General features: G+C 42.3%; 2 protein-coding genes across 4 annotated transcripts; both read left to right on the top strand.

Moving 5' to 3' along the window:
• Positions 1–425: 425 nt before the first annotated feature.
• zcrb1 (zinc finger CCHC-type and RNA binding motif 1) lies at positions 426–6,284 on the top strand. Of its 3 annotated transcripts, XM_071521261.1 has the most exons (9): positions 426–624; positions 735–736; positions 4,072–4,159; positions 4,317–4,345; positions 4,519–4,630; positions 4,794–4,901; positions 5,115–5,224; positions 5,330–5,405; positions 5,828–6,284. In XM_071521261.1, the coding sequence occupies exons 1-9, from the start codon at positions 454–456 to the stop codon at positions 5,978–5,980; spliced, it is 849 nt and encodes a 282-aa protein (XP_071377362.1). In that variant the 5' UTR covers positions 426–453; the 3' UTR covers positions 5,981–6,284. The 3 variants fall into 3 exon arrangements, with proteins under 3 accessions (XP_071377362.1, XP_071377363.1, XP_071377364.1); XM_071521262.1 differs by lacking the exons at positions 426–624; positions 735–736 and adding an exon at positions 3,770–3,900 and having other exon boundaries at positions 4,048–4,159; XM_071521263.1 differs by lacking the exons at positions 426–624; positions 735–736 and adding an exon at positions 3,773–3,896 and having other exon boundaries at positions 4,048–4,159.
• Positions 6,285–7,471: 1,187 nt separating this feature from the next.
• Positions 7,472–26,151, top strand: LOC139645527 (YY1-associated factor 2-like). Its single transcript, XM_071521264.1, has 4 exons — positions 7,472–7,600; positions 8,047–8,172; positions 22,186–22,341; positions 23,197–26,151. Exons 1-4 carry the CDS (start codon positions 7,575–7,577, stop codon positions 23,447–23,449), a joined length of 561 nt encoding a protein of 186 aa, XP_071377365.1. The 5' UTR covers positions 7,472–7,574; the 3' UTR covers positions 23,450–26,151.
• Positions 26,152–27,393: the final 1,242 nt, after the last annotated feature.

Raw genomic sequence — 27,393 nt, forward strand, 5'->3', positions numbered from 1 at the left:
TGAAAGTGTAACACCGAAATTGTTCCGACCGAATTTTTATGTTACACTTGTTGCGATTCACTTAAAAACATTTCAGCAGACTGACAAGTTTTTAATATATTGTCAGAACCTGCTTTGTTCGTGTTCGTTTATGTGCTAAAGGTGTCATTTTAAGACCCGTTTCGCCACACAATGGCAGTGGAAAGAGAGAAAAGACAATGCCAATTCTCAAATCTCCGTCTCTACCCGGAGCCTATTTTGGGGTTAGGCTAAGCTATATCATGTCCAGGACGCTACGCCGCACAACCCAAGGTACTACCAAAGTTCAACATCACTTTAAGCTCTGACCTCACACACCAAGTCGACTTTTCATCACTTATATCTGCAAAATAAATGAAAACAAAAATACAAATTGTATGACAGTATGCATCTCACCCTTCTTGAAGGTGGGACAGTTCTGCGCTCAGCGGGGAAATGAAGGCCGTCACCATGGTAGCCCCGTTGATCATCGCCATGGTAATTGCGTGGGCCACCTCCATTAGGGAAAAAGCGGGGGCCGCCATCGTATTCATACCCGCCGCGGCCATAGTCATCCTCTGGTCTGCCAAACGGCCCCCTCCTCTCCACGGCCCCGGCTGCTCGCGGGTACGGCACCTAACATGATGGGTTAATTTTGTTATTTGTAGCTAATATTCCGTTCTTTTTCACTATTTTTGTTGGGATAAATATAATTTTATTCTGTTGTTTGTGAAAAGTTGTATATTTAGACACTGCCACACCAATTATTTGGTCAACAGTGCCAAGCAATACATGCCTACTATTCACAAATGACAAACATTCACATTAAGAAGTCCATATTAAATAAGAAAATGGTTAATACCAGATCACTTAGTCCACAAGTCCTCCTCAATCCAAGTTTAACTTGTTGCATTCTCCCAATAGAATAGTAATAGTACCATAATGCAATAAAATAATTAAATAAATACATAAATAAAAGAGCCTGTGTGCTTTCTAAGAGTCCTCTCAGCTAACCTAACCGAGGTTCAAGTGCTTGATGGATTCTGGACAGATACGGTTTCAGCGTAGAGCAGTTAAATCTCCTTCCTGATGGAAGCAGCCGGAAAAAGGAAGCCGACAGTGTGGACGGGGCTTGTGGACGCTTTCTTTGCTTTGGAGGAGAAGTCATAGCCTATGATTTTGAATGTTGTGTGTAAAACCGCTTTCCAAATACAGGGGTGATTACATACCAAACCTGTCAATTCCTCGAGATTTTCCCTTTCAAAGTTGCATACATTTTCTAGGCTATTTCTTCACTGGATTTGAAGATTTTGATCACTGTACAATACGATGTATGCTGATGGAGGCTAGGCAATATAACTATCAACTAGGACATGAAGCTCTATTGAAGATTGCTCATTACAACAAGAAATATCGCAGCTAAATCATGTCTAACACTACATAAATTATGCAGTGATGTGTATTGGGACAGAAGAATAATATTTTTCCAAACTTCTCCAGCCGTTTTCATGCAATTTCCATACATTTCAAAAACTGGCACTTTTAAATTCATTCTCTATTCTTTTCCAGACCTCTGTCTGTAGAAGTGAGTGAGGGCTTCCTGATGACTCAAGCTCCAGGTCGTTATCCCAGCATCGATTTATCAGCTTGCTGACCTCTCCGATAAGCCGTCGAATCATTACTGTTTCCCTGATTATCAGAAAGATTAAGATCTTTGTACCGGACGTGCTTGGCTTTAAAGTCAGTGATCATCCAGAGACCCTCCCAGAATCCATGGCTGTCTTTAGCATAGAGCTTATGTGCTGAGGGCCAACTGATTGATTTTTCCTTCATGTTTCTAAATACAAATGTATTTTTTTCCCACACACAATCAAATTTGTTCTTACAGTCATCCAGTCGTAGAGACAAATTCCGAGTTCAAGTAAATGTATTTGGCATTGTCAAAAGTAGCGCTTCCGGCATCTTGAGTCACTGTCAACATGCCTACTTCTGAATGTGATTGATAGAGCAACGTCAAAGACAATATGCAGAGGAAAAAAGGAGTAAAAAAATGACTGTGACAGAACTTTGTAAACAAAATATCCTCATGTATCAAACAGACTCTCACCGGTCTCTCTGGTATAAAGCGTTCCTCGTACACGTCTCGTATGCTCCTTTCTCTCCTGTACGTCACTGCAAAAGGCAAAGAGGGAAGGAAATGTACAGTGTTATCATCCAGAGACAGTGCCACAAAATAAACAGCCTACAATTCCTTGTTCTGTTTCCAGGATCGTGGTTGACATGTTTCCTACAGATTTTCCATTTCGACTATTTAACTGAGTTTCATGATTTTGATAGGTGTTGTTCATTAGGGACGTACAGTATGTTTATAGTAACTGTGGGCAATCTGACTATCAACAAGGCTACCACACCCTATAACTGAGGATTATTCTTCACAACACAAATATTAGAGTATGTACAATGGCAATGGGCCAAGAATTACAAAACATAGTATCAGAACTGAACAACAGTTCCTAAGATGTTCCTAACAGTCTGAACAACAGTTTTACTTTTCCAGACTTTTCCAAGACCAGGAAATTACCAAATTCATTTTTCATACTGTTCCTGACTTTCCTGACCTGTATAGGGTTGATCCAGTGTTTCCTCTGCAATCGTGGTAGTTGCAAGAAATTTGTTTTCAGTTCCTCCCTCATCTGCAGGCATTTTGGTCCTAGTTTTGGTTCTAGAGCAAGTGGCAGCACTGAAACTATGGTTGTTTTGAGTCTTAAATAAATACAAGTTTTAGTTGTTTTCTTGCTTTAGTGCTAAACTGCTGCTGGATGAATGTAGGAAGGAGGAAAGACGGGTTGGTCACCAACTTACTTGTTGGCTGGAGGGCTTCTGTGAAGCAGTGTTACAGAGATCTTCAACGCAATCTGTAGAAAGATAAAAACAGAGCAAAACTATATGAACGGAGTATAAGATGTGAGAGTATCTAAACTCTTGTCTTGAGAAAAGTCTTCATAGTGTAGACTATAAAAGTAAAAGACTAATTTCTTCTGTTTTTCAGTAATGTGGAAAACAAAATCAGCTGTGTTTTTTCACAATTTCAACAATATCTCAACTAAAGATAGGAAACACTGTTGGGCATTGAGATGGGATCCAGCCATAGCTGAGGTTACTTCTACAGACTAGATAACTACACTGCACTGATTGCTACTGCCAGTGTATCCCATGTGTGGATGAGTCAAACAAACCAAAAAGACTTATAACGTTATCCAGCTAAGATAAAATGCTGGATTAATATGCACTGAAACCAAAGCGAGTGCAATTTTACTTTAACTAGGTTAAGAGGAATTTGCTAACACGTTACTACACATAGCACTAACCTTACGCAAGTTACATAGCAGCCAGCTAACCTTTGAGTTGGAAAACAACACAACATTTTGGGTGTGCATGTGGTTAACTATCTAGCTAGCTAGGTCCATTTAGAACGGACGGGTAATATTGCTAATTAGCTAGCATCCGTCTATTTTTTTTTACAAAGATCCACGCGTTTTATTTTATGTGAGAGTGAGCTAGCTAGCCGATACTGTCAAACTAATAATTTCAAATAAATATACACAACGAATGGTAGTCTTTAATAGGGTAACATGCGTTATGTAACGTGCACAAAAGGCAGATTTACGCCATGTAAAATAGGAAAATACTCTCACCTTCCCCTAGCCTTTCCCGGTAGCTTCACAGAAAGCGGCTTTTCATTGGATGACAGCCTAACACGTCATTATCCTGCGACGCCTTGGGTTCAGCAGCTGGACGTCTTTTTGCTAAATCAACATTACCTGCAAATGACCGTAATATTCTCTTTTCCAACGACTTTTCCTAAATTACTAGGTATTTTGTTAACGGTGGGGTGAACGGTGGGTAAGTCGTTTGTTTAATTGATTCAGCTGGTTGCAGTAAGCTCAAAAATACTTCAAGTTAAAGTTAGCTGTTCAGCTGTGTGTATTAACATTTGAATGTGTATCAGTTGGCTGTGTTGTGATCACTGTTGATCTATCTGTCTTACAGTGTCAGTCCCTCGTCAAATGAAAGCAGTATGAGTGGGGGTTTGGCACCGAGCAAAAGCACTGTATATGTGTCCAACCTGCCTTTCTCTCTGACCAACAATGACCTGCACAAGGTATTTTGTCTCTTCATTTGTTAACAAGTGCTGAAGAATGATCTGAAATGAAAGTACCCTTCTTTGACTAAACCAAATGAGTCTTGCATATCTACTGTCCAAGCAACTTCCTTACTGAATGACTGTCTGAAGCATACCTCTTTTTATCTCATTTCAGCTCTTCACCAAATATGGAAAAGTTGTAAAGTGAGTAATGGCTCTGTAATAATTTATATTTTTATTGCAAGTGCATCAACCATGCAGACATAAACCACAACGTAGTCAGTTGAATGCTTTGAATAATTACCTATAGCGATGTAATATATCAATCTTATTACAAATGGAACAAAGGACATTAATAACTGTCATGCTTTTCTCAGAGTTACGATTGTAAAGGATAAAGACACTCGCAGGAGTAAAGGAGTGGCATTTGTTCTCTTCCTGGACAAAGAATCAGCTCTTAACTGTTCAAGAGCACTGAACAACAAGCAGGTGGGTCTGTGCCAATTTAAGACCATTGTTGGATTACAAGTAATGTAAGGGATTCGGCCTAAACTGTTGTTTCAGTCAATGCAATCTCTTTCTCAGTGATGATTCTTTCATGGACATTCACTTGTGGTTTAATTAGAAAAGCCTCTGTTTGTTTGTCCCACAGTTGTTTGGCCGAACAGTGAAAGCGAGCATCGCCATCGACAACGGGCGAGCGACTGAGTTTATAAGGAGACGGAACTACACAGACAAGTCCAGATGTTATGAATGTGGGGTAAGTCCATATTTAATACTGTTTTGTCCTGTGAGATAATCAGATATGAGATGGATACATCTAGGGTTACATTTGCAAGTACTACCTTTTGTCTGTCCTTTTTGTATGAAAGATAATAACATTCTGTTTGTTCATACGTGCCAAATAACAATTGCCAGATATTTAAAGGTCATTTCATGCTCACTTTGTATCTTATTAAATGACGCATCACAGGATGAAGGACACCTGAGCTATGCGTGCCCCAAAAACATGCTGGGAGAGAGGGAGCCTCCAAAGAAGAAAGAAAAGAAAAAGAAGAAAAAGCTTCAACAAGCTGAGCAGGTGTAAGTATTTTATAGGGATTGTTGCAGTTATTACCTATGCTGATCAGATATTTATGGAATGTGGATTGAGTAATTTTTCTAATCCTTACATATTTTCCCTAATAGTGAAGAAGAAGAAGAAAGCGAGGAAGAGGGAGAGGATCCGGCCCTTGATAGTCTAAGCCAAGCCATAGCTTTTCAGGTTAGTATGCACATATAGAAAACAAAGAAAAACACAGTCAATATATACTGAACAAAAATATAAACACAACACTTTTGTTTTTGCTCCCATTTTTCATGAGTTGAAATAAAAGATCTAAGACTTTTTCTATGCACACAAAAGGCTTATATTTCTCAAATTTTGTTCACAAATTTGTTTGTCAGTATAGAAATATTGGATTCAAATGTAAGTATCCAACTGACCAAGTTTATCATGGAAAGTTTGTTTCCTTTTGTGTCTTTATGACCAAATCATCACATTTCCATTGGAATTCAGCGCTGAAGAATGAACTGCTTCAGTGTTTTGGAGTTTGTGGCTCTGGCAACTGAAAACTTTGCTACCAACTCTTGCTGGGTTATCTTATAGTGCGGTCACATTTCCTCTGTCTTTGGTTTCCACCCCAGCAAGCCTGTATGGAGGAGGAAGAGGAACATCGGAGGAAGCGGGTGATCGTGGCTCAAGAGGACAGCGCCGAGGCTTCGACATCTGACGACTCCAAGAAACCAAGGATCAAAAAGAGCGCTTACTTCAGTGACGAGGAGGAGCTCAGTGACTAATAATGAGGATGAACTGTATACACAATGTTGGACATTACCAAAAACAGTGTAGAGAAAATACCTAAATGTAAATAGAAATGAAATTTCCCATTTTAGATTTATGTCATGTTGTGTTGTATTGGGGCTGAGGAAACATATATGCTTCAGATATGGACTACGAAGCTGGAATAAATTTTTTTTACATTTAGTATTTTGTACCGTTGGGGTTGTACACAGATAGTAGATAGAAGAGTCATATGTACTGTATGTAAATATTGCTTATAGTGCTTTTTGTCGGTCAATAAAACTTTGTTTCTTAATGGCAGACCAAGTGAATACTATTATGTTGGTGATTTGAATGTTAAAGGGAAAATTCAGTCAATGAATGCCTAAAGTAGAGTGTTTGGTTATAGTTTGCCTGGTCCTGTGGTCCCCAAGGTGGAGTCCCCAACAAAATGAGAAATAGTTATAGTTATTTCACTCCTAAAAGTTAGCACAATAGAATAAAAAGGATGGCTGTTTTAATCATAGGTTTTACCCTTCCCAGTCTTATAATATCACACCACCTACTGTAGACAGTTATTGTATATATTAAATCATATGTACCAACAAAATGCTCTCAGATGGGATTAAATCTTATTGTCGGTGGTCCAGTGCGGATCTATTTGGGGGGTTCTTGATATAAAAAGCTTTGGGAACCCCATGGCTTAGTCTGCTTGCTTAGGAATTTAACATCGTGTGTTTTGATGCTCGCTTGCGTCAGCACGCAAATAAAGCGAGGGATTCCCCGATGTTCAGCGCGTCTGTGATCTAATCGGTGCGCTATTTCTGTAGGCAACAAGGCAGCAGATGCGGAGACATCAAAGGAGTCCAAGTACAGTGAGCTGGTGATTGTTACCGCTGTAACAACAGATCATTGCTACAGACGCAACATTGTGGCTATTGCTGCATTCAAGTGCTGCCGGGAAATAACAGAGAGGTAATGCTGTGCTTCCTGTGAAATGTGACATTTAGGGGGCAGAAATGGAAGCCGTGTCAACATCTGATAGTAAAAGCGATGCATTTTATTATGTTATATTATTGTTTGGCATTCTGTGTAAATAGTGAGTATTGTTGAATGTTTATATTTTAACTCATTCTCTCAAGTTTTAGTTTTCAAACATTTTGTGCATACTAATACGTTGCCCTCTGGCTCTGAAGAGACAACAGTTGTAAACAGTATTAAGCCTATCAGTGGTTATCAACCATGTGCCATCAAGAGTCTGCAGGTTTTTATTCCAACCAATCACTACACCAGTTGACGTCACTGATTAGTTCCCCCCTCTCTAACTGAAGGTGTGAATAAAAACCTGAACGTTTTTACGACTTCGGTACCCGGAAGTAGGAGCTTGCAGGGAGCATTTGAAGGCAGCATAGATTCATCATGAGGAATGTCAGCCTCAGGAAGTGACTCTCCCTCTGATTGGGCACTGCGGGTCATGTGACCATTTCCCAAGCGGAGTTTCCACGACAGCTGGAAGCCGAGCGGCACAGACGCATCGCTTCTTTGCTAAAATAATAAGAAATAAGCCGGACTATCCTCGTTTTTACGCCTCCAATTAAACCCTGGTCTGGCATGGGCGACAAGAGGAGTCCTACAAGGTAACGACCGAGCTCGCGCGTCCTAGATATTCAAGCTGAGGAAGCGGACATCGGCGAGCGCACGGAAAAAAATGGGATTTCTCCACGGTCTCTCTCTCTCTCCCTCTCTTCCTCTCTCTCCCTCTCCCTCTCTCTCGCTCTCGCTCTCTGCCTGCCTCTCTTCACAGCGTGTGCATGTGTGTATGTCTGCGTGTGTGTATGTGTGTGCGTGCTTGTGTGTACGTGTGTGCGCGCGCGCGTGTTAAAATCCTATCGCCAATTACAGTGTCGGATCACAGCGCTTGCAGATGATTTCCCAAATCCGATAGGCTTACCCAGATGTTTGCCATCGATAGCCTTGCAATCATCTGTCGCGGATGTGAACTGAACTCACTCTCTCCTCTCCTCTTCCCTCATCTCCTCTCCTCTCTTCTCCTCATTTCTCGTTGTGTTTTTGTTTTAAAAAGGCCGAAGCGTCAACCGAAGCCCTCCTCCGACGAGGGGTATTGGGACTGCAGCGTGTGCACGTACAAGAACACGGCGGAGGCTTTTAAGTGCATGATGTGCGATGTCAGGAAAGGGACATCAACAAGGTAAGATGATGTATAGATTACCACAGGCTGCTCAGTGCCTGGAAGTCCTATAGTCTAATGGTCCTTTTTTTTTTTTTTTTTTTAAATCGGTGGTTCCCAAAGTGGGGTCCGGGGACCTCCAGGGGTCCTTGAGGGGGCCCCTCCAGCAAAATCAGGAATAGTTTAATTTCACTAGTAGGCCTATTGTGCTCCCTATAAATTTGCATGGTGAGAGAATGGACAAGGATGACTATTATTTTCCTCAGAGGTTTCACTCTCCCCACTGTTGCCTCCCCAATCTACAGTAGAGACAGTAAACAAACATGGTACATATGATTATTTCCCGATTCATATCCAGCAGCAGACATCTTCTCTGATGGTAAATAATATATCTGGGGGTCCTTGGTCTGAAAAAGTTTGGGAACCCCTTTCTGTTCCTATTACACCTTTAAATGATTTGTAACCCTTGTGTGTTAGGTGTTGATATAGGATACTGCATAGTTATTGCACGTATTAGCAACCAGTCACCATGCAGTCAATACACCGAATAGACTATTCGTCATGAGTGTGTGTGTCTGTAATGTGTGTATGTGAACGTTTGTGTGCAAGAGAGAGAAGAGCAGAATATGGAAATCACATTATCCATGTTTTCTTCAAGCTAAGCTGTTGATTCATTTGTTATAGCCTATATATTTTCTTTTTATGCAACAGACACACACACACACACCCACTCACACACCCCTCTAAGCAGTGCATTAGTCTCCCGTGTTCTTGCCGGGGTGTTGACACTGACCTCTGTGAAACAAGGAAGAGGGATGGCTTGCTCTTTAAGCACACACATCCATCTTGTTGCCCTGGAGATATTTGTTGCAGACGGGGAAATGCCTCTCATACGCATGCACACACACTCACACATACACACAGGTACTTAGGCTCACAAACACAAAGCGTGTACATGGGCACACACATAGGAGTTGCAAGTGCACTGTGAGAGAACACACACACACACACACACACACACACACACACAGTGCTCTCTGTACTGGCTAATATTTGTCCTGACTTCACTGATTTGAAGCCAGCCAGTAGCAGGAAATGGCAGTGTTGTTCCTGAGTGGCACTCGGTATCAGGATGAAAACACAACAGAGGGAGAGAGAGAGAAAGAGAGAGGAAGTGTAGCTCTTAGCACCGACTATGGTAAGCAGTGTGTGTTGTTAGCAGAGGTTGAACATGATACCCCTCTTTAATGCATAGCCAATTATCCCGTTCTGCATTACCACAACCTTCCCAATGAGCCATTTAACCACAACAGCAGCGGTGCATCGATGCAGTTGCCTGCTTTGATGCCTTTTTGGTAATGTGGCGTGTCTTGTGTTTGTGTGTGAGCGGACACATGCATGCACTTCTATGCTTGTGTATGCGTGTGCACTTGTGTGTGTGTGTGTGTGTGTGTGTGTGTGTGTGGGAGGGCTACTTGTGAAAAGAGGTTGTCAGACCAGCTGCCAGACAGACAGCCATGGCTCATTACTATGCAACGGCTTAATCAGCCTGCTGTCATCAGACACACACACGCGCAGATGCACACAACATGCAAATTTTACACACGACTGCGTATATATTCCTACACAAACACGCACACGCATTCTTGCACATGCACTCATGAACACATCGGCACACACACACACACAAGCAAACAGTTGCTGCTCACACAAACAAAGAGAGCGACCAAGGGAGATGGTTTTCATGTTGTCTTGGGGTCTTGCTTAATGTTTTTTAGCGTTGATTGTGGAGAGGACACTCGGGTGGCTCTCTGTATACTTCTATAGAAACAAGCTGCCTGCCTCTGAGCCAAGAACCTGTCTGAATCTTCACGTCTCATGAAGCCCTGACATCCTTTGTCTCTCCCATCTGGGTGTTTTGGAAAGGTGGCAAGGACAGAGGAAGGATCAGCACACACGCATTTTGAACAATTTGCATGACAGGATCTTGTTTTATTTAAGGTCAATAACCCACTGTCTTTGAAATTGCAGTGCTAAAGATGTGTAGCAGTAGTTTTGTTGTGCTATTATAGTACACACACACACATACACACACATACACACACACACACACAACGTGATACTGCAGCAAAACATCCACACAGGTGGCCACAGCTGTTAACAAGAGGACAAAATAGACAGAAGTGGATCTGTGAGAGGGCAACGAGAAGGTGCTAAAGGGCAAATGGCATGCAGAATATAAATGCAGGGACACAGAAAACTCAACGCTGTTTAGTAAATAAGCTATAATGACTGAGCTATTATTGTGAACTTGTGGATAAATGTTTGACACAGTCGACAGAGGAGTCCAGTGATTATACAGACTGTCCCGTAGCCTGAAGGTCACAGGTTCGATCACCGCAACAGCCAGTGTGTGTCCTCTGAAAGTGGCCTTGAGCAAGACACTGAACCCCTACCTGATCACTCATAGTAGCTTCCTCTGTATAAGATCGCCAGCTAAATGCATAAAATGTAAAAGTGAACTTTTGCTGACAGGCTTAAGGTCCTTTCTGGAAGAAGGAGTGAGCGTGGAGGGTGAAGGGAAGAGGAGGGACGTTGAGAGGGAAGGGAACATTTTAGGAGGACAAGGTAGAGATTGGTTTAGGAGGAAGAGAGGGAGAGAAATGGAGGAGAGAGTACCACAGAGAGGGAGAGAGAGATGTTTGCATGTAGATAGCCGTTAGGAGATGAAGATGAATGTTTTATGAGGCTGAGGTTTAGCAGATCCTGCCGTCTAGTTCCCTCTGATGCAGAGAGATGATCTACAGCAGCGGCCTAAAGCCGCCGGCTGATTGAAAGCACATTGTTCAGAGTGTGAGTTTGACAGAAGATAGGGACACATCAGCGGGATTGGACTAGCTTATCGGATAAAGAGAGTGAATGGAAGAGAGAGAGAGAATTGGCCGATGTTCTGCTGATTCTGTCAGGGGCTCTGAAACTTTTTCAGCTCGGAAAACCAAATTTGTGAACTTTAGTGTAACCATGGAACCAGTATGCGTTAAAATATGCTAGTCCTCTTGTCATGTGGGAATCCAACAGAATCAGGACTGCAACCCCACTTTGGGCCTAAGAGCGAAGATCTTGGAGATGGAAACTAGTCCATAGAGAAATTAACCTTCCTTCTACTAAGGAAGATTCTATTGATTGCTATGTTTTCGATTTAGTCCACCTTCATAGGAGCGTCAGAGCATAGTCTACATACTAGGGTTGGGTAATATTGACCAAAAATCCTATTGCAGTTTTTTTCCTTCATATTTCATTTTGCTGTCTGAAACATATTTCCCTATAAGAAACAATCACAGCATCTTATCTTGCAGTTATCAATATTGTGATTTCAATATTTTTTTTATTCATTCTGTAGCCATACTTCATACACTATTATGCTCTGTTACAGATTCTCTCTGCATTCACATCTTCAGAATAATTGCTCTCTGGACCCAGAACTGATGCAGGCATTTGTGCAGACTAATGTGGGAAGAATATGTTGTTTTAAGGTTATGAAGCTAATAGCTTATATTATCCTCTTAAGCCTGTCTTAGATTGCACAGACTTTGGAGAGCTTTGGCAACACAATATAGCACGCAGCCTCATTATGTTAGGACTTTCTCCACAATAATTGGGAGAGCCATTTTAATCTTCCTGCAACTCATCTTTGGGTTCAGTCCCAGTCTTTGAAAAGCACTCTATAGTATCATAGATGAAGGTCATGGCATGGTGGCAGAGTAGTGGTTAGAGAGGCAGTTTCATCACTGGAAGGTCGCTGGTTTGATCCCCACAGCAGCCTTGTCCAAGTGTCCTTGAGCAAGACACTGAAACCCTCCCAGCTCACCCGTTATGAGTGGCCTTGGATAATGGTGTCGGCTAAATGTTTAAAATGTAAGATGAAGGAACAGAGATGTTTCAGAGTTATTGCTCCGGTGTTAGACAGCCTCTGTCTGGCTTTAAAAAAAGCTGACAGTAAAATGTCTTTTGGGAGTAGCGCTGATAGACGGCCGTTAAACAGCGCTTGCTAACCAAACATCATCCACAGCCAAATACTACTGGGTGTAGGAGAACAGTTTGTGTGTGACCTTCTCTGGTGTCTAGCCTACACCACCCACATGTGCTCGCTGAGCTGAGCTGAGCTGAGCTGAGCTGAGCGCTCCAACACGTCAGGCCCACAAGGGAAACACTCGCTCTGCGTACTCTAAAGAGTTCAGGAGCTTGTTTGGACGTATTATATTTCCACAAGTCACGACAGTGAGCTTGATCATGTTCCTATCGTTTGCTGTCTCTCTCGCACTCCCTCTTTGGCTCTCTTGTTCGTGTTTGCTTTCTGCCTACCTTTATCTCTTCTTTCTCCCTCTGTTTTCCTCTTAGGCACTCTTGTTTTCTCTCTCTTTCTCTCTCTCTCTTTCCCTCTTGCCTTTCTCTCCCTGTCTCTCCCTCTCTCTCACCAGGAGTTGAACTTAACCTAGGGCGTCTTCTGGTGACAGATTGACTGATGCACGGCTTTCGTCAGCTCCACCTAAACAAGCGCAAACCATTCTGGCTGGCTGACAGCCTGTCAACATCAGCGTGTTTAAATGTTGTTTTATCATCCTTTGGATGAGCTCGCCCCTCACAGTTGACATACAGCGCACACCGTGGCAATTTGGCTTGTTATTATGTACTTGGCTCGATTGCGGGGTTAAACCTTCTGTACGATGTTATTTTGCTTTCAGTATGACATGGTCTAGGTTATCTGCTACAGGATTTCTATAGTCTGAGCCCCAACAGTTTTATTTAGGTTTAGTTTATTTGCACATACAAATAATAAAACTCTGAAGAAAGAATGAGGACAACGAATCCCTAAAGGACTTATGAAAATGTCTTACCCCAAAAGCAAAAAATAAAGAAGGAAAAAATGAAGAAGACTGAAACACAAGTGAATAGGGCATCTGCAATCAAATTACATCAAAACTCAACAAGGAGAATCCTACAATAACAACAAAATGCATGAATAACAAGGAAGAGAAATAAAATAAAATAAAGCAGCACAGATGCAGATAACGCTAATGAAATCATTGTCATTTTGAAGCTGTTATGCAAGCTTTATGCATTCAGCCACCGATTGGTTTCAGTAGATATCAACTGTAAATATGAGATAATGATCGGCCTACTGGTGCTGCCTGATTCTGTGAAACAGGAACTGTCAGCCATGAGCCACAAGGCAGCGAGTTGCATGAAACTAAAGCCCCTTTCACACACAGAACCTGTAAGATTACCATGTTAACTTTTCCAGCAGTGCTAGTAGTTTCCCCTATTCACACTATTGGCTGCTATTTTTAAAATGTCCATGTAGAATGATAGGTTAGGATAGGTGAGGCGGGGCCAGATGTTGCGTTTAAGTTACGTTACGAAAGGCAGCGCTTGCTATTTTATAAAAATGGCAGATGAGGAGCTTCTGTGGCCAGCTGCTAAGTTTCTCCCACTATTATTAATGTGCAATTTAATCTTGTCTCAGCTTGGATGGCTAGTTACTCCCTTGTCACAGAGTCTGTCCAATTTCCAGACATTTTTGAAAACAAAACATAGCGCTTTGCCAGTTTTCAAGCTTTCAACTCTCCCGCACCAAACAAACACTGCCATGGGCAAGTCGTGGATATACGCCATCTCCGAGTCTCCTGAGATTGGTTCACTCGTTGTAGGTGAAAGAATATTATGAAATACTGTCCTAACCGTTTTTGTGCTCAACCCGGGAATCTTACGGCTTTTGTTCACACTAGCATCACAAAGGAAGATTACTGGGAATTTCACTTGGGGGGGGGGGGAAATTGCAGGATCAACTTTTGCAGAATATCGACTCCGGCTCCCGTTCACACATGACGCTGACATGGAAAATTTCCAGAAGATTTCTGGGTGAAGCTGCATGTGTGAAAGGGTCATATGTCTCACTTCAGAGTGGGTGGTGGATTCCAAAATTCCGGGGTCGGAATCACTTCTTATGCAAAAAGGAAAGTATGTATTCACGCTAACAGATAGAAAAGTGTGCAAAGGCCATGGAACAGTAAACAAGGCTATACAATGTATGCATATGTTAGCAGTGCAGCCTGAGGAAAAATGCATCTATTTGAAATGCATTGCCTAAAGTGTGCATTTACTGTATTGCCATATTTATTGTTCCACTGCCTTTGTACACATTTATATCTCCATGACTGCCAGGTTGAATAAATAGTTTCCTTTTTGCATTAAAAATGGTTGCCCTCCCCTTGCCCCCCTCCACACCCTTCACAGGTTCCAAAACTCAACAGACTCTTTCACACCGGCCAAATTTCTTTTCAGAATAGAAAAGAGGCGGGTTGTTTACCTGCCAACCTGTGTGGGAGAATAAGTAAATTTACCAACCGCAACTGAAATTTACCACATTTGGTTGCTGGCTGGTGTTAATTTGCCACCCTGATAACATGGGACATGCCACTAGCAGACAGCATCACACTTGACTGCCAGTGTAGAAATACGCTTATTCACTCAGTTAAAGTAGTAATTCTCATAATCCTCTTTTTTTGTGTGACATCTTTGGTGCTAAGCACTCATTGCTGTGGTGTTTCTGCACTGCACTTTCCACAGATCACCTGTCAATCAAACAGTATGGGCGGGTCTGTGATGTCTTTTTCCTTTGGATTTTCTGCTGATGCAGTTTGAGTTTCTGTAGATGGCGCTCTTTTCTTTGTCTGTTCAGGCATTGTGGCTATCACTGCTCATGCTAACTACCCACTCCTTCTTCTGTTTATCCCAAACAAGCTGCTGCCAGAACAGTAAAACACATCAGTTCCTGTGCGACAGAGGTTTTTCCCCAGGAAAGACCTATCTGACACCGGGTGTTAAGAACAGCATGTAAAAGCTTTCGTGAACTGGCTGTAGGTTGAATCACATTTTTCTTATATCAATTTGCAATGGAGAGCAGCAAAACGGACATTTATTGATATGAATATGTCACAGATTATTACTTTATCGTCATTTTTCTGTTTAAGTAAAATTACAGCTTTGATACAAATTACATTTATCAAACATTAACAGGCATAAAACATTTTTTTTCCCCCTTGAAAGGGACTGTATATCAGCGATCAGTATTGGTTCAGCCCGTTTTAATTGTTACATCTTCTAAGTCGGGCAGTCGGCTCAATTGTGTGGGTAACTGGTTTTAGTACTCATCCAGCATACAAACACTGACTGTACGCCAGGGACAATGAAGCTGGCTGTTATCATGTCACTGCGGCTCAAGATTATGGCTACGTGATAAGCCTGTAATTACTGTGGTGACACTGATGCATGACATACTGATCTGTGTGTGTGTGTGTGTGTGTGTGTGTGTCTGAGAGTGAGTAGAGAGTGTGGTACAGTGTGGCGAGTGGGCTGTAGAAGGTGTCATAAACCACAGGACATGGAGAGCCATCTGTCTCTCTCTCTTTCACACATACACATGCACACACACACACGGCGGTAGCATGTTCAGGCAGGGAGAGACATTAATCATCGGGTTGGATGAGCTCCCGGGAGCAACACTCAGCCTACAACCTGCTGATAGAAAACCTGACACACGCGTGTGCTCTCAGTCACACACACACACACACACACACACACACACACACACACACACAGACACATGCATATATACACCTGGAGTGAGCTTCAACAGGCCATAAAATAAGCTATTTCACAATGATCTTACAATCATCACAGAATAGTGTTGTGAGCTTTTGGTTTATAGCAGCACACTCCAATGCTTATTTGCAGTCTATTGGCACTCCTGTGGGCTATTTGCTCATCACACAGCGTACTCTATACAAATGTTAGCAAGCAATCCAAACGTCTGCAGAACTCTATATATCAACCAAGGACACCATTTACCTGCTATCTTTTGGGGGTTTAACACATTTCCAGTTTTAATATTTTGAAGTGCACATGCCTGGAGGCGTGGCCAGAATGCCCCAGTCATCACTACGGACACCTAGTCTTGTTAAAGACGCATGTTGATGACTTAATATTCAATTTGTACTGTTGGCACAAAACCTTAAAAGTGCAATACATTCTGTATCTTTGCCTTTTTTTTTTACAAAAAAAAAAACTGGTTTTATGTGGGTGTATCCTTTCTGTTAATAACAGAGCGTTGATTGACAAGTTGATGGCCAATCACACACTAGAAGAGACCATGCATGTAAACTGTAAACAGTGTTGGACAGACGCTAGCATATGAGATGCTAATACACGGTATTTGTATGTATTACGGGAAGCAAGGGGGTTAACATGGGTAAAGGACCGGGACAACTCACTCTTTTTAGCTTAACGCTTTATCTCGTCTCCCCGACTTCACCCTGGCTATCCCGCTCAGAAGACAACCAGGAAGTAGAACTACAAAAGTACAGGCGCATGCGCACTACACGATAAGATGAAAGTGACTGAATATTATATATAATATTCAGTAACTAAAATGATAAAATAAACATTCTCTTAAATTACATGAAATTAATATAAAATCCCTAACAAAATAAATCTCATATTACACTAGCATAAAGCTAACTTTCCTGTGAATAAAAAGTAGCTTCTTGCAGATTGTTGTTTATTTGAGTTGATTGAAGGATTGGGAAATTCAGACTGCAGTCTCCTGCATACACACGCTGAATCTAAACTGAGCCGTCCCATACTTGCTAATGTAATAGCCAAGCTCACCGTAAGTTTTCCTCTTGGGCTTTGTGCAGGTTGACACCCTGGTATTATACAATGACAGCTATCTGCCATGTTTGATTAGTCATTTTGGCAGTATGCAAAATCATTAGCTTCTCAAAAGTTACTCACAAAAGACCGGTTACACTTGCATGGTGAGAATTTTAATTGAAGCTCTAGACAAGGTTTGCACGGGCCTTGAAAACGTTTAAGTTTTCAAAAAGTTTATAGATTTGAGGACAATAAAATGAGGCCTTGAAAGTTTTTGAAATTAATTTTGGCTCCCAGCATGGCACCCAAATTCATCAATATACTTCATTCTCTATCCTAGTATTAACACTTCACATCCTGAGGAATACCCTGTGATAGATATTTGCATTAATATAGCTGCAGTATTCACAAATTAGTAAAAAAAAAATGAGGCCTCTTACTGAAATTTGACCAATGACATGTCTTACCCCAAAACGTGCCAATTTCGAATCCTCAAATTTCACCAAACAAGACATTGAAAGCCATTGAAAAGTCTTTGAATTTGATGTGCAATTGAGTGTGGGAACCCAATCTACAAATTGTGAGCTATAACAGACTAGAGCACTCATAGCCCTACTATTTTGATAAGTTCTCTATAACTATAGGTTATTATTATCATATTTGTCTACCAACAGCCTCTATCACACACACACACACACACACACACAGCCACACTGACCATGTTAATCGCTGAGTCACGGTGAGCAATAATGTTGATGACCCATTTGTCCAGCGTGGCGGAAAGGTGGTGGTCTAGCCGAGCCACCCAGAGTCATACCTTCACCATCTGCTGAATCTGTTGCGGACACGCGTTCACCATCACACCGTTTCAACATGATCAGGGCCCGAGAAATTATTTTCCTCTAGCGTTGGTACGTCGAATGTTTTCTTTTTGATCTCTTTTTGATTTTTTCTTCTCCGTTTTCGAGCACAGGCTCCGAGATGAAAGAGCGTGAGGTCAGTGAGTGCATCAGAGGGAGGGAGGGAGAGGGAAGGGGTGCGAGATAGGGAAAGACGGCAAGTGTACGTGTGTGTGTGTGTGCTGGTAAGGGGTCAGCCAGAGTTCCCTTCCCTCTCAGTGAAGTGTTTGTACGTGTGAGGGATCAGTGGCAGCGTTTGTGCTTTCTAACCCCCCTCTCTAGTCTGCAAGACTGGAAGAGCCTGTCTTAAGCTTGAGGTTAAAAGCAAGAGCCGAGAAGGAGCGTGAGCCAGAGCGGTTGACAGAGAGTCAGGCTTATTATGCAGGCGTTTGCTCGTTTGTTTAATCTCAGATAAGATGGAAGACCGCATTGTGTTTTGCTCTTGCGCTTTGGCAATTTAAGAATGATCTTTTTGTGCCAGTAAAGCTTCAGCTGCATTGGAAGAGAGAGAAGGGAGGGACTGAGACGGTGACAGACAGAGATACATGATGTTATGGACCAGCAAATGTGGCTACAATATAGCTCATCTGATTTTTCATTTTTCGTTTTCTTGGACGCCCGGCTCCCCCTTCTTTTCTAACAGGAGATAAATGTTTTCCTGAGCACATTCCCCGAATTATACAGTAAAGAGTAAAGAGATTGTGATTAATATCCGTGTTTCCTTTACTCCCCCTTCACGAGGAAATACAATTCAGTGTGTTTAAGCCCTCCTCATAACGTCCTAATTTCCCAGTGTGGGACTCCATTAGCTGCTGTAGAATGGATGGCGTGAGTGGGGCGAATATTGATTGGAACAACAGTTCCAACACGCAGTATTAATGTCAGAAAGAATAGGCCGCACATTAGACACAGAGAAATTCCTGTTGGAATCGATAGACGCGTGCACAACACACACACACACACAGCTACCACAGGCAGATGGAGGCCATTGGTGAAGGCCTAAGTGCTTGGATAATAACCATTTGATTGGGTTAACAGAGGCAGCTCTGTTTAGGTCTGCTGCTTTGCCTCACCCTAATATTAGGTTGTCTGTCTCCCTTTTTCACCTCTGCGTTATTGAGCTGCCTCTATTAGTGAAAATCTACTTCATTGTAATACTTGAGGAGGATAGGATGTACAAAATATGTTTATAGTTTCCCCACATTGCTCCCCGGCACAGCCACTCCTTCAGTTTTAAATAGAATAGCACAGAGCATAATTAGCCCAGGCGAGATTTTTCTTGCACATCAAGAGACCCAGCAGTGCGCAAAAAAAGGCAACACATACAGCACCCATTCATTGCGTAAATGAGACGATAATTCATCCATTCATTACATACAGTACATACAGAAACCGCAAAATTGGAAGGGCATAATGACATCCTGAACAGAAATCATCAGTCAAAGGCTAACCGAAGGAGGTTATGAATGAGGTGGCCCTTTTTTTTTTTTTCTTTTTAGAAGCTGGTAATGTTTGGCTTGAGGGCAGGACGGTCGATTCGGGATGTGACTGAGGGTGTTGTGTGTGTGTTTGAGTGTGTGTGTGTGAGCTTCAGTGAAGGGAATTCAGAAGACCAGACACTGCTTTGTTACTGTAGAAGAACTATTAGGGTAAGGATGTCAAGGCAAGCAGCAAATTACTTCAGCTGGGAACAGAGGACTTTGAGAGGCCTCTGCCTTTATTTAAAAGGTGTCAGCAGTTCTGCGGCGTCGCGCTGACAAGACAGACATATTAGAGGATCTCTACGTCTCCTCCCTATCAGACGGTTATGTAGGCCAAGAGACCCATTTGCATTTCAGTCTGGCCTTGCTAGCGTCTCTCCATGTACTGTAAAGGGAATGATAACTCCAAAAAAAAAAAAAAAGACTCTTTGAAGCTGGGCCCCAATTTAGGTCATGACAGAATTGTTAAACAATAGCTTTCCCCTTAGAAGAAGACAGCAGACCAGCAGCCCCAGCTCTTGTATTTCCTCTTAGAAAATGAGATGGGAGTCTCCAAGAGCAAACTAAATAGGCCGGTAAGACTTTATTTGGGGAAAATCTTGGCGCATTGCACAGCAACGCTTACGCCAGGTGCTGGATCTCGTTTTTTTTGTAAGGACTTATTTTAGTACAGTACATTTGTGGACTTTGTACTTGCATTGTGCTGTAACACTCTTGTAAGTACATTAGGTAGGCTAAGTGAAAAGGGAGATTTTCATGAAGCACTTAGAGAGAGTAATATTGTGTAATTGCAATACTTGTCCATAGGTTAATACACAGGTTAGCACGCTGAATATGGCAATTGTACAATGTTACCAGCAGGGCTATTCTGCAGCATCATGATTGATAAATTCTAACATAAACACTTAACAGCTAAGATACACTGGTAATGTGGTATAGTTCCATAATTTGCCATAATTCATTAATATTTAAAAGGTTTTGTTCTATCTTATTCATTGATATTGTCATTGGTGTGTTTGTGTATCTTGTTTACTATATAAAGCATCTTTGAGTATTTAGAAAAGCGCTGTACAAATAAATTGTATTATTATTATGATAGTATTTTCTGACCAATATCTTCAATCTCACATTTCACAGGGTAGGGTGATTGAAAACAGGGTGGGACATTCAGAATAGGCACCAGACAGATGCTGGTAAGCCAAATGCCGGTCTGTGGTTGGTTAGTCTACTCAACCAACCACTTTGGCAAGAAGCCAGCCATTGTTCAGACGTCCTAATCTATTCTTAACGTAATATTTCGCTGGTAAAATATTGAAAGTGGCTGATGAATTTTGGATTTAGCTGTTGGAGGTAGTTTTGAGCCCTGATTACAAACAGGAGTGGCCAAGAACACTCAGAAAAGCTCCTCCAGCAGACTGTGGACCAGGCAGAACAACGATGGTTCTTTCTCGGCTCATTGTGGTGGAGAAATCGGCACACTGTGTTCCTCTGCTGGTCTCATCATGCCCCCAGGCTTCATCTGCTCACTGACTGCTCTGTGTGTGTGTGTGTGTGTGTGTGTGTGTGTGTGTGTCTGCGTGCACGCATGCAAGCATTTGTGTGCACACGTTCATATGTGCCTATGATTCCTGTATTTGTGTGTGTGTGTGTGTGTGTGTGGGTGGGTGTGGTGTCTGTATGGTCTGTGTATACATTCATGCATCCGTTTTTACGTCTGTGCATGTATGAGTTTGTGTGTGTGTGTGTGTGTTCAATTTGTGTACATTACATTACGTTATTTGTTGTTTTGTTGTTGTGTGGTACCTGTGTGTGTGTGTGTGTGTGCGCGTGTGTGCGTGTGCACAGTTAGGCGCTAGATATGTAGGCTCCCTCAACAGATGGCCTTTTCAACACACTCTCGGCTACAGCTCTTGCCAGCCCCAAAACACAAGCAAGGGAAGACACACACACATACACACTCACACTTACACACACACGCTTGCACACAGATATGCTCAAAGCCCTCATGCATGCAAACTAGTGCCAGAACAATTGCATAATGCATAATTTTTGAGACAACAGACGCTCTTGGAGGATGGAGTTGTGACTGTAAGGAACACTCAGCTAACCATGTTACAATGTGTTAAATTTGGTATTGGGCCTATCTTTAGCACATTGTGTAACCCATGTATCGAGGTGCATCATCCTCAGTTGTTAGGCAGCAATTTGTAGTGAACTAACATTGTATCTGTCTTCACCAAAAAAGACTCATATCACTGAGTTTTGTGCAGCAGATAAATCATATCATATCTGAGTTTTATTCTGAGTATTTTAACTCACAAAAAGCATCATGAAAACCACAGGAATCGTAGCGAAAATGATGTTCTGATTAAGGCCTTTGCTGGAATATGTGGCCATCAATAAAAGTATGACATAACTGAGGTCAAGTCTGGCCGCCTTTCTCATGGTTTTCAAGGATTTTTTTTATACTACTGTTTTTGGCAGAGCACCCAACCAGAAACCTATTCGAAGATGCCCACCTGTTAGACGCTCGGTACTCAGTATGTTTTTGTACACTTAACAATCAGTATATTGTATCTCCGCCCAGATCTGGTTGCGTCAGTGTGTGTTGATGTGAGCGCTGAAACAAGCCTACGCAGGTATGCCACATAACTCACAGTTGGCTGAATACTGAGTTTTATCCTGGACGCACTCGGTATGTATTGCCACTGGCTACCACTGTTAGGAGCACTTCCAGCAGCGCCATCCTAACCAGCACTGGCAGTAATTATTGGCTCCTTGATTACGGTTGTACGCTAGCATAAAGCCATGTGTTCACTGTGATTTTCCCTGTCATTAATCTGCCTCTCTCTCTCCCTCTCCCTCTCTCTCTCTCTCTCTCTCTCTCTTTGTCTACCCCTCCCTCATCCCTCCCCCCACTCCCCTCCCTCTCCCCCGATCAGGAAGCCTCGTCCTGTCTCCCAACTGGTCTCCCAGCAGCAGGTAACACAGCAGTTTGCGTCACCCACGCAGCCCAAGAAGGAGAAGAAGGAGAGAGTCGAGAGGGAGAAGAGCGACAGAGAGCCGGCGCTCAAGAAGAACAGTCACAAGAAGATGAGGTAAACAAGCTGAGGCCTGGGGGAGGAGGAGGGGGAGGGGAGGGATGAAAAGGAATCGGATATTATAGGGAAGCATGAATAAACACTGGATCGTGTTTGATTTGCCACCTGAACTTAGGTTGATGTTGTGTTGTCATATATCTCATAAAGTGCTTGGGTTTTCAAAACATCCAAGAGATACACATGAGATAAAAGTAGAAAGGTGCTCTTTGGGGTTTTCAGTGGAATTGTAAAGAAAATGAGGACCAAGGTGCTCTTTACTTTTGAATAAAAATGCCTTTATTGGTGCCATAGTATTTGGGTAGACTGTATTTTGCACTCCTTTGTGAGAGTCAATAACCAAGGATGGGATGATATAACGAAATTCAATACAAAAATGTGACAATACGTATCGTGGGACAGAAAAATTAATCGCAATATTAGCTACATTTTATTCTGCTGTAGTAATCACAAATGAGATGGCTTGACCATCACAGTTTCACAAGCTCTCCATCCAAATTATATTAATTGCACTTTATAATGACATTTTTAAATAGTTGTTTATATTCGAGCAAGCCAGTGCCATTGCTAGAAAGATTTGTGTCTCAGAAATAAACATAATTCTGCACAGTCATACTTTGTTGTCATTAAACTTTTATTTATTACATCGTATCGTGTTTGTATCGAATCGTGAACCTCATGTCGCGTATCGAATTGTATCGTGAAATAAGCACATTGTCCCATCCCATTTGTTTGATAGATAACCGAAAAGCAGACATAAAACATAAAACATAACAGAAAAACAGAAAGCCTTTATTTACTCTCACTAATCTTTGTTTTTCTGGCTTTCCCCAACCTCTTCCGTCCGCCCGTCAGGCCGAGGTTAAAAAACATCGACCGCAGCAGCGCGCAGCACCTGGAGGTGACGGTGGGCGACCTGACAGTCATCATAACGGACTTTAAGGAGAAGGCCAAGCCCTCGTCCACCTCGGCCACGTCCTCCAGCGCCGCGTCGACGGCCGACCACCACAGCCAGAACGGCTCCAGCTCAGAAAACACAGAGAAGGGGCTTTCCCGCTCCTCCTCGCCCCGGGGGGAGGGAACCTCTGTGAATGGAGAGTCCCACTGAACCGCCCTCCAACCCCCCCGCTCCCCGTCCCCCCCCCGTCCCATCGCTGGAGGACCCTCTCACCCCTACCTTAGGGCTGCACGATATCGACAAAAACATCACATCACATTTTTTGTTTGCTTGTTTTTTCTGGATATCGCGATTACAGTAAGAATTGCGATACATTTGAACAGATTTTTCAGCATTGTTTCTTTTTCAGTGACTTCAAGGTGTTCAAGAGTGAATTGTTTGGGGGACAGAAATGAGATGCCAATGCTTCAGATTTGGCCTGTTTGAATCCAATGAAAGATTTTCCACAGCACTGAAATTCCCTGTTTAGAGAGCTCTCTGAAACGCCTGTCCTTCTAAAACCATACACCGTCTTGGAAATTGCAGTAATCGATATTTCAATTTTGATTTTTTTGTGCAGCCCTGCCCTTCCCAGCATCATCAATAACCGGCAGAGTGAGATATTCTTTCTCCATGTTGAATTTTCAGCCTCCATCTGGACTCTTTACCTCCCTGTTATAAACCTGAAACATCTACTACCACACTCCCAGCATCCCTACACTGAACTTTGAACTCCCAAATACCCAAGAACCTCCATCCTCACAGCGAACCTTTGCTCTCCATCCTGATACTCTAAGCTTTTAGTTCTGGACTGGCTCGACTATAGAACTTAGAGCGATCATTACTCTGTTGTTTTTTCCACTGCATTAGTGCCGTACCCATACTGGCACCACTCGATGTGCTTTTCCGTTATGTTATGTGCAGTTAGGTTTGCTGCAGGTGTGCTCGAAGCGTGCTGCTGAGGCACCTAAACATAGCTGGAACCAGCCCACTTCTAAAGGATGCTGGCAGGGATCATCTTAAAGGATAATACCGGTGTTTTTTAAGTTTGTGCCAATGGTCTAGGATGCTCCTCTCCTTTACATTATTCCTGATGGTTTCTGCACACAGTCGGCATAGTTGTAGAGATCAGGGCTTGTTTTCCTCCTTTCAGAAGAAGCCATTTACTGCCATTCTTCGTCATTTTTGTACAGTACGAAAAACAACTTCCACAGAGCTAGATGGATAATCCATCACAGTAAACATGAAGCTTTAATTTGGGTTTGTCAAAGTTTCTGTTTTGCTGTTATTTCATTGTGCCTAAGTTGAGTGTTGTCATATCAGTGCACACATTCAGAGAGGCCTCCCTCATTGAACCAGAGAATATTTCAGGCTCTCTGATTGGATGAGCGAGTGTGCCTGACACAATGTTAAACATATGCTGACATCCTTTGTGATTATGTTATGCTCCGCCTCCTGTCAATCACCAGACACCCATAGGAAGAAGCGTAAGTCTCCACCAGAAAATAATCCCTCAAAAACACCTTACAAACTATATACACACATAACTATGTCACATACATGTCTTCTTATTTGGGGCGTCTTTGTTAGCCGGGACAGCAGTTAATTTCAAGCTAGGTTTTTTGTTTTATAAACAAGTAAATGTTCAAAAATCTGATTGAGGGAAATGTAAACTAGATGTAGACCAGTGGTTCTCAACGTGGGGTCTGGGGACCACCAGGGTTCCTTGAGGGGGTTCCAAGAGGTCCCCAGCAAATTGATGAATTGTTAAATTTCACCATTATTCATTTACAAGAAGTTACAATAAGAGAATGTGTAAGAATGACTATTTTCAGCATAGTTTCACTGTTATCTTTCTACCTACAATACAGATAGTCATGTTATTCTGGACAAAATCATATCTAACAATGAAAATATTCTCAGATTTGGGTCAAAGAGGCAAAATCTCATCAAATGGGGGTCTGTGGCCCTGATGTGCACTAAATTAGGGGTCCTTGATATGAAAAAGGTTGACTGATTTAGACAATATAGTACAGGGGCTATAACTAAATGACACTGGTATTCTCCTTTAATCTGTCGCTCGTACACAAACAGGGCGGCACCTGCTCAGCGTTCTAATGGAAAACCAGAGGGTGCTGACACTGTGCTGCACCCACAGCGGGCCCAGTATGGATACAGCACGGTGCTTGTACAATGGAAAAACTCGAATTGTCTCGGAGCAAGGTTTTGACTTCTGGACACGCACATTCAGTAGCTGTATAGGTTATGGCTTGGCAATACGATGGACTTCAGAAACTGTTGAGATTCCTCCACTTCGGTGTAGTGCAGTGGAGGAGCCTTGGAACACACTAAACTCCTGGCAGAGCAACTTTAGATCAGCATAACTAAACAATGACTTTTAAAAACCTGTAGAATAATAAAACGTTAGACAAACACAGGATATTTCTCGATCTATTGTACTACAATGTTTTAATGTGGTTGTATTATACATCATACCAGTGTTATTGTCAAGATTTTTACTTTATAATAACAGTTTAGGACAGTTCCTGAGAACTGTCACGGCATGATAATATATGGTCCTGGTATATGTAATGTGGGACAGGCTATGTCTCTTAGTTTGTAAGTATCATTTAATGTGTTAGAGACATATTCCCATAGGTTCACTACTCTAGCTGGGACTAGGTGCGTGGACTCATGAGGACTATTTGGAGAAACATTTGTTATTGGTTGTGTCAAAAATGGAAAGACACTTATTATTGGTTGGAAATGCATCAGCGTCACTTGTTGATAAAGTTTGCATCTTTTGTTTTGCTTTGCCATGCTCTTGTTTTAAAATGTGTGGATTGGTTTATTACATGTCTGAATAAGAAAATTAGCGAAATTATGTGTTGTCCTCTTGCCTTTAAATGCACACAAGCGCCTCTCTCTCTCTCTTTCTCTCTCTCTCACACTCACACACACACACATACAGTATATGCATACTCAAATGTACAGATGAACATTTACATGCACACTCATGCCCTGACACATTAACACATACAAATACACTCAATCAGATGGGCATTTGAGAGTATTTCCCTTGGTGTGTGTCCCATCTCAGATAGCCTAAATATTTCCCTGTACAAACAAGCAAAGAGGATTTTTGGTTGATTTTTTTTTTTTTTTTTTTGTCAGTTCCTGTATTTTAGCTCCATCTGGTGAATGACTGTGCAACTTTCACTACACATGCAGTTAATGTTCAGACCTGTTCATCTAGTAGAGCTAGCTCAAAAAGAGGGCTAGTGGCATAGTGGAGGGTAAACCCACCTCAACTCGTTCTGCCCACCTTTTTATTTGTGTAATAGAGTTGACTCACCTTATCAGGAGTATACATAGTAAGTAGTAAGGCTATCAGACCAATAAATAATCATGTGGTCCTTTATTGATCCCTAGAGGGAAATTGATCTGTGTCAGCTACAGAGCAGCACCTATAGGAGCTGGTAGGGAGTCGGTGTCTTGCTCAAGGACACTTCAGCAGGGCGGATGCTTGCCTAAACAGGGACTTGATAGTCATCCAGATGAAAGACAGTCTCTCGACGGAAGTCAAATGAGGATAGGGTCTTTTAAGAGTAAATAAACATACATTAATGCCTCTAATTCTATATGATGATCAGCGACTGGAGGTTATGTTCACACCTTGTAATTTACCACTAGATCACTGTCGACAACCCCCACTTTCCCACAGTAAATGCTGCTTAAGTTCAGATCTGTTTGTCTAGTGGAGCTGCCTCAACAAAGAGCAGCGGGCCTATATCATTTAGGCTGTGAATGGGCCTTTTCAGGAGTGAAATCAATTGAAAGTTGCACAGACAGAGCCGGAGGGGGGGAGGGAGAGGGAGGAATCAACTTTGTTTATTGCTCCCACCCTTCCCCCCACTGGAAACACAGGGGTCTCCGCTGCGGCTTTGGTAACACGAACTGCGTCAAGCTCGCCAGAGAGAGTCGGGATAAGACCGGAAAAGTGACGTTTTCTCCTTCAACATAAAGGCGTAGCACGTGCCACCTTGACAAAAAGTACTGGGGTGCAGTCAACTAGAGCATCCGCATTGTGTAACACTACGTGGAATTGGTCATTT

Source organism: Centroberyx affinis, unplaced genomic scaffold (assembly GCF_046629955.1).
Source record: "Centroberyx affinis isolate AG114_WGS23_722 - 3 ecotype Tasmania unplaced genomic scaffold, CSIRO-AGI_Caff_v1 ptg000879l_1, whole genome shotgun sequence".
Classification (NCBI taxonomy): Eukaryota; Metazoa; Chordata; class Actinopteri; order Beryciformes; family Berycidae; genus Centroberyx; species Centroberyx affinis.

Coding starts and splice junctions, on each gene's coding strand:
- zcrb1 (XM_071521261.1), top strand. CDS start 454: ATGAAGGCCGTCACCATGGTAGCCCCGTTGATCATCGCCATGGTAATT. Junction 4,631..4,793: donor GAGCACTGAACAACAAGCAG/GTGGGTCTGTGC, acceptor TTTGTCCCACAG/TTGTTTGGCCGAACAGTGAA. Junction 4,902..5,114: donor CCAGATGTTATGAATGTGGG/GTAAGTCCATAT, acceptor GACGCATCACAG/GATGAAGGACACCTGAGCTA.
- LOC139645527 (XM_071521264.1), top strand. CDS start 7,575: ATGGGCGACAAGAGGAGTCCTACAAG. Junction 7,601..8,046: donor GACAAGAGGAGTCCTACAAG/GTAACGACCGAG, acceptor TGTTTTAAAAAG/GCCGAAGCGTCAACCGAAGC. Junction 22,342..23,196: donor AACAGTCACAAGAAGATGAG/GTAAACAAGCTG, acceptor TCCGCCCGTCAG/GCCGAGGTTAAAAAACATCG.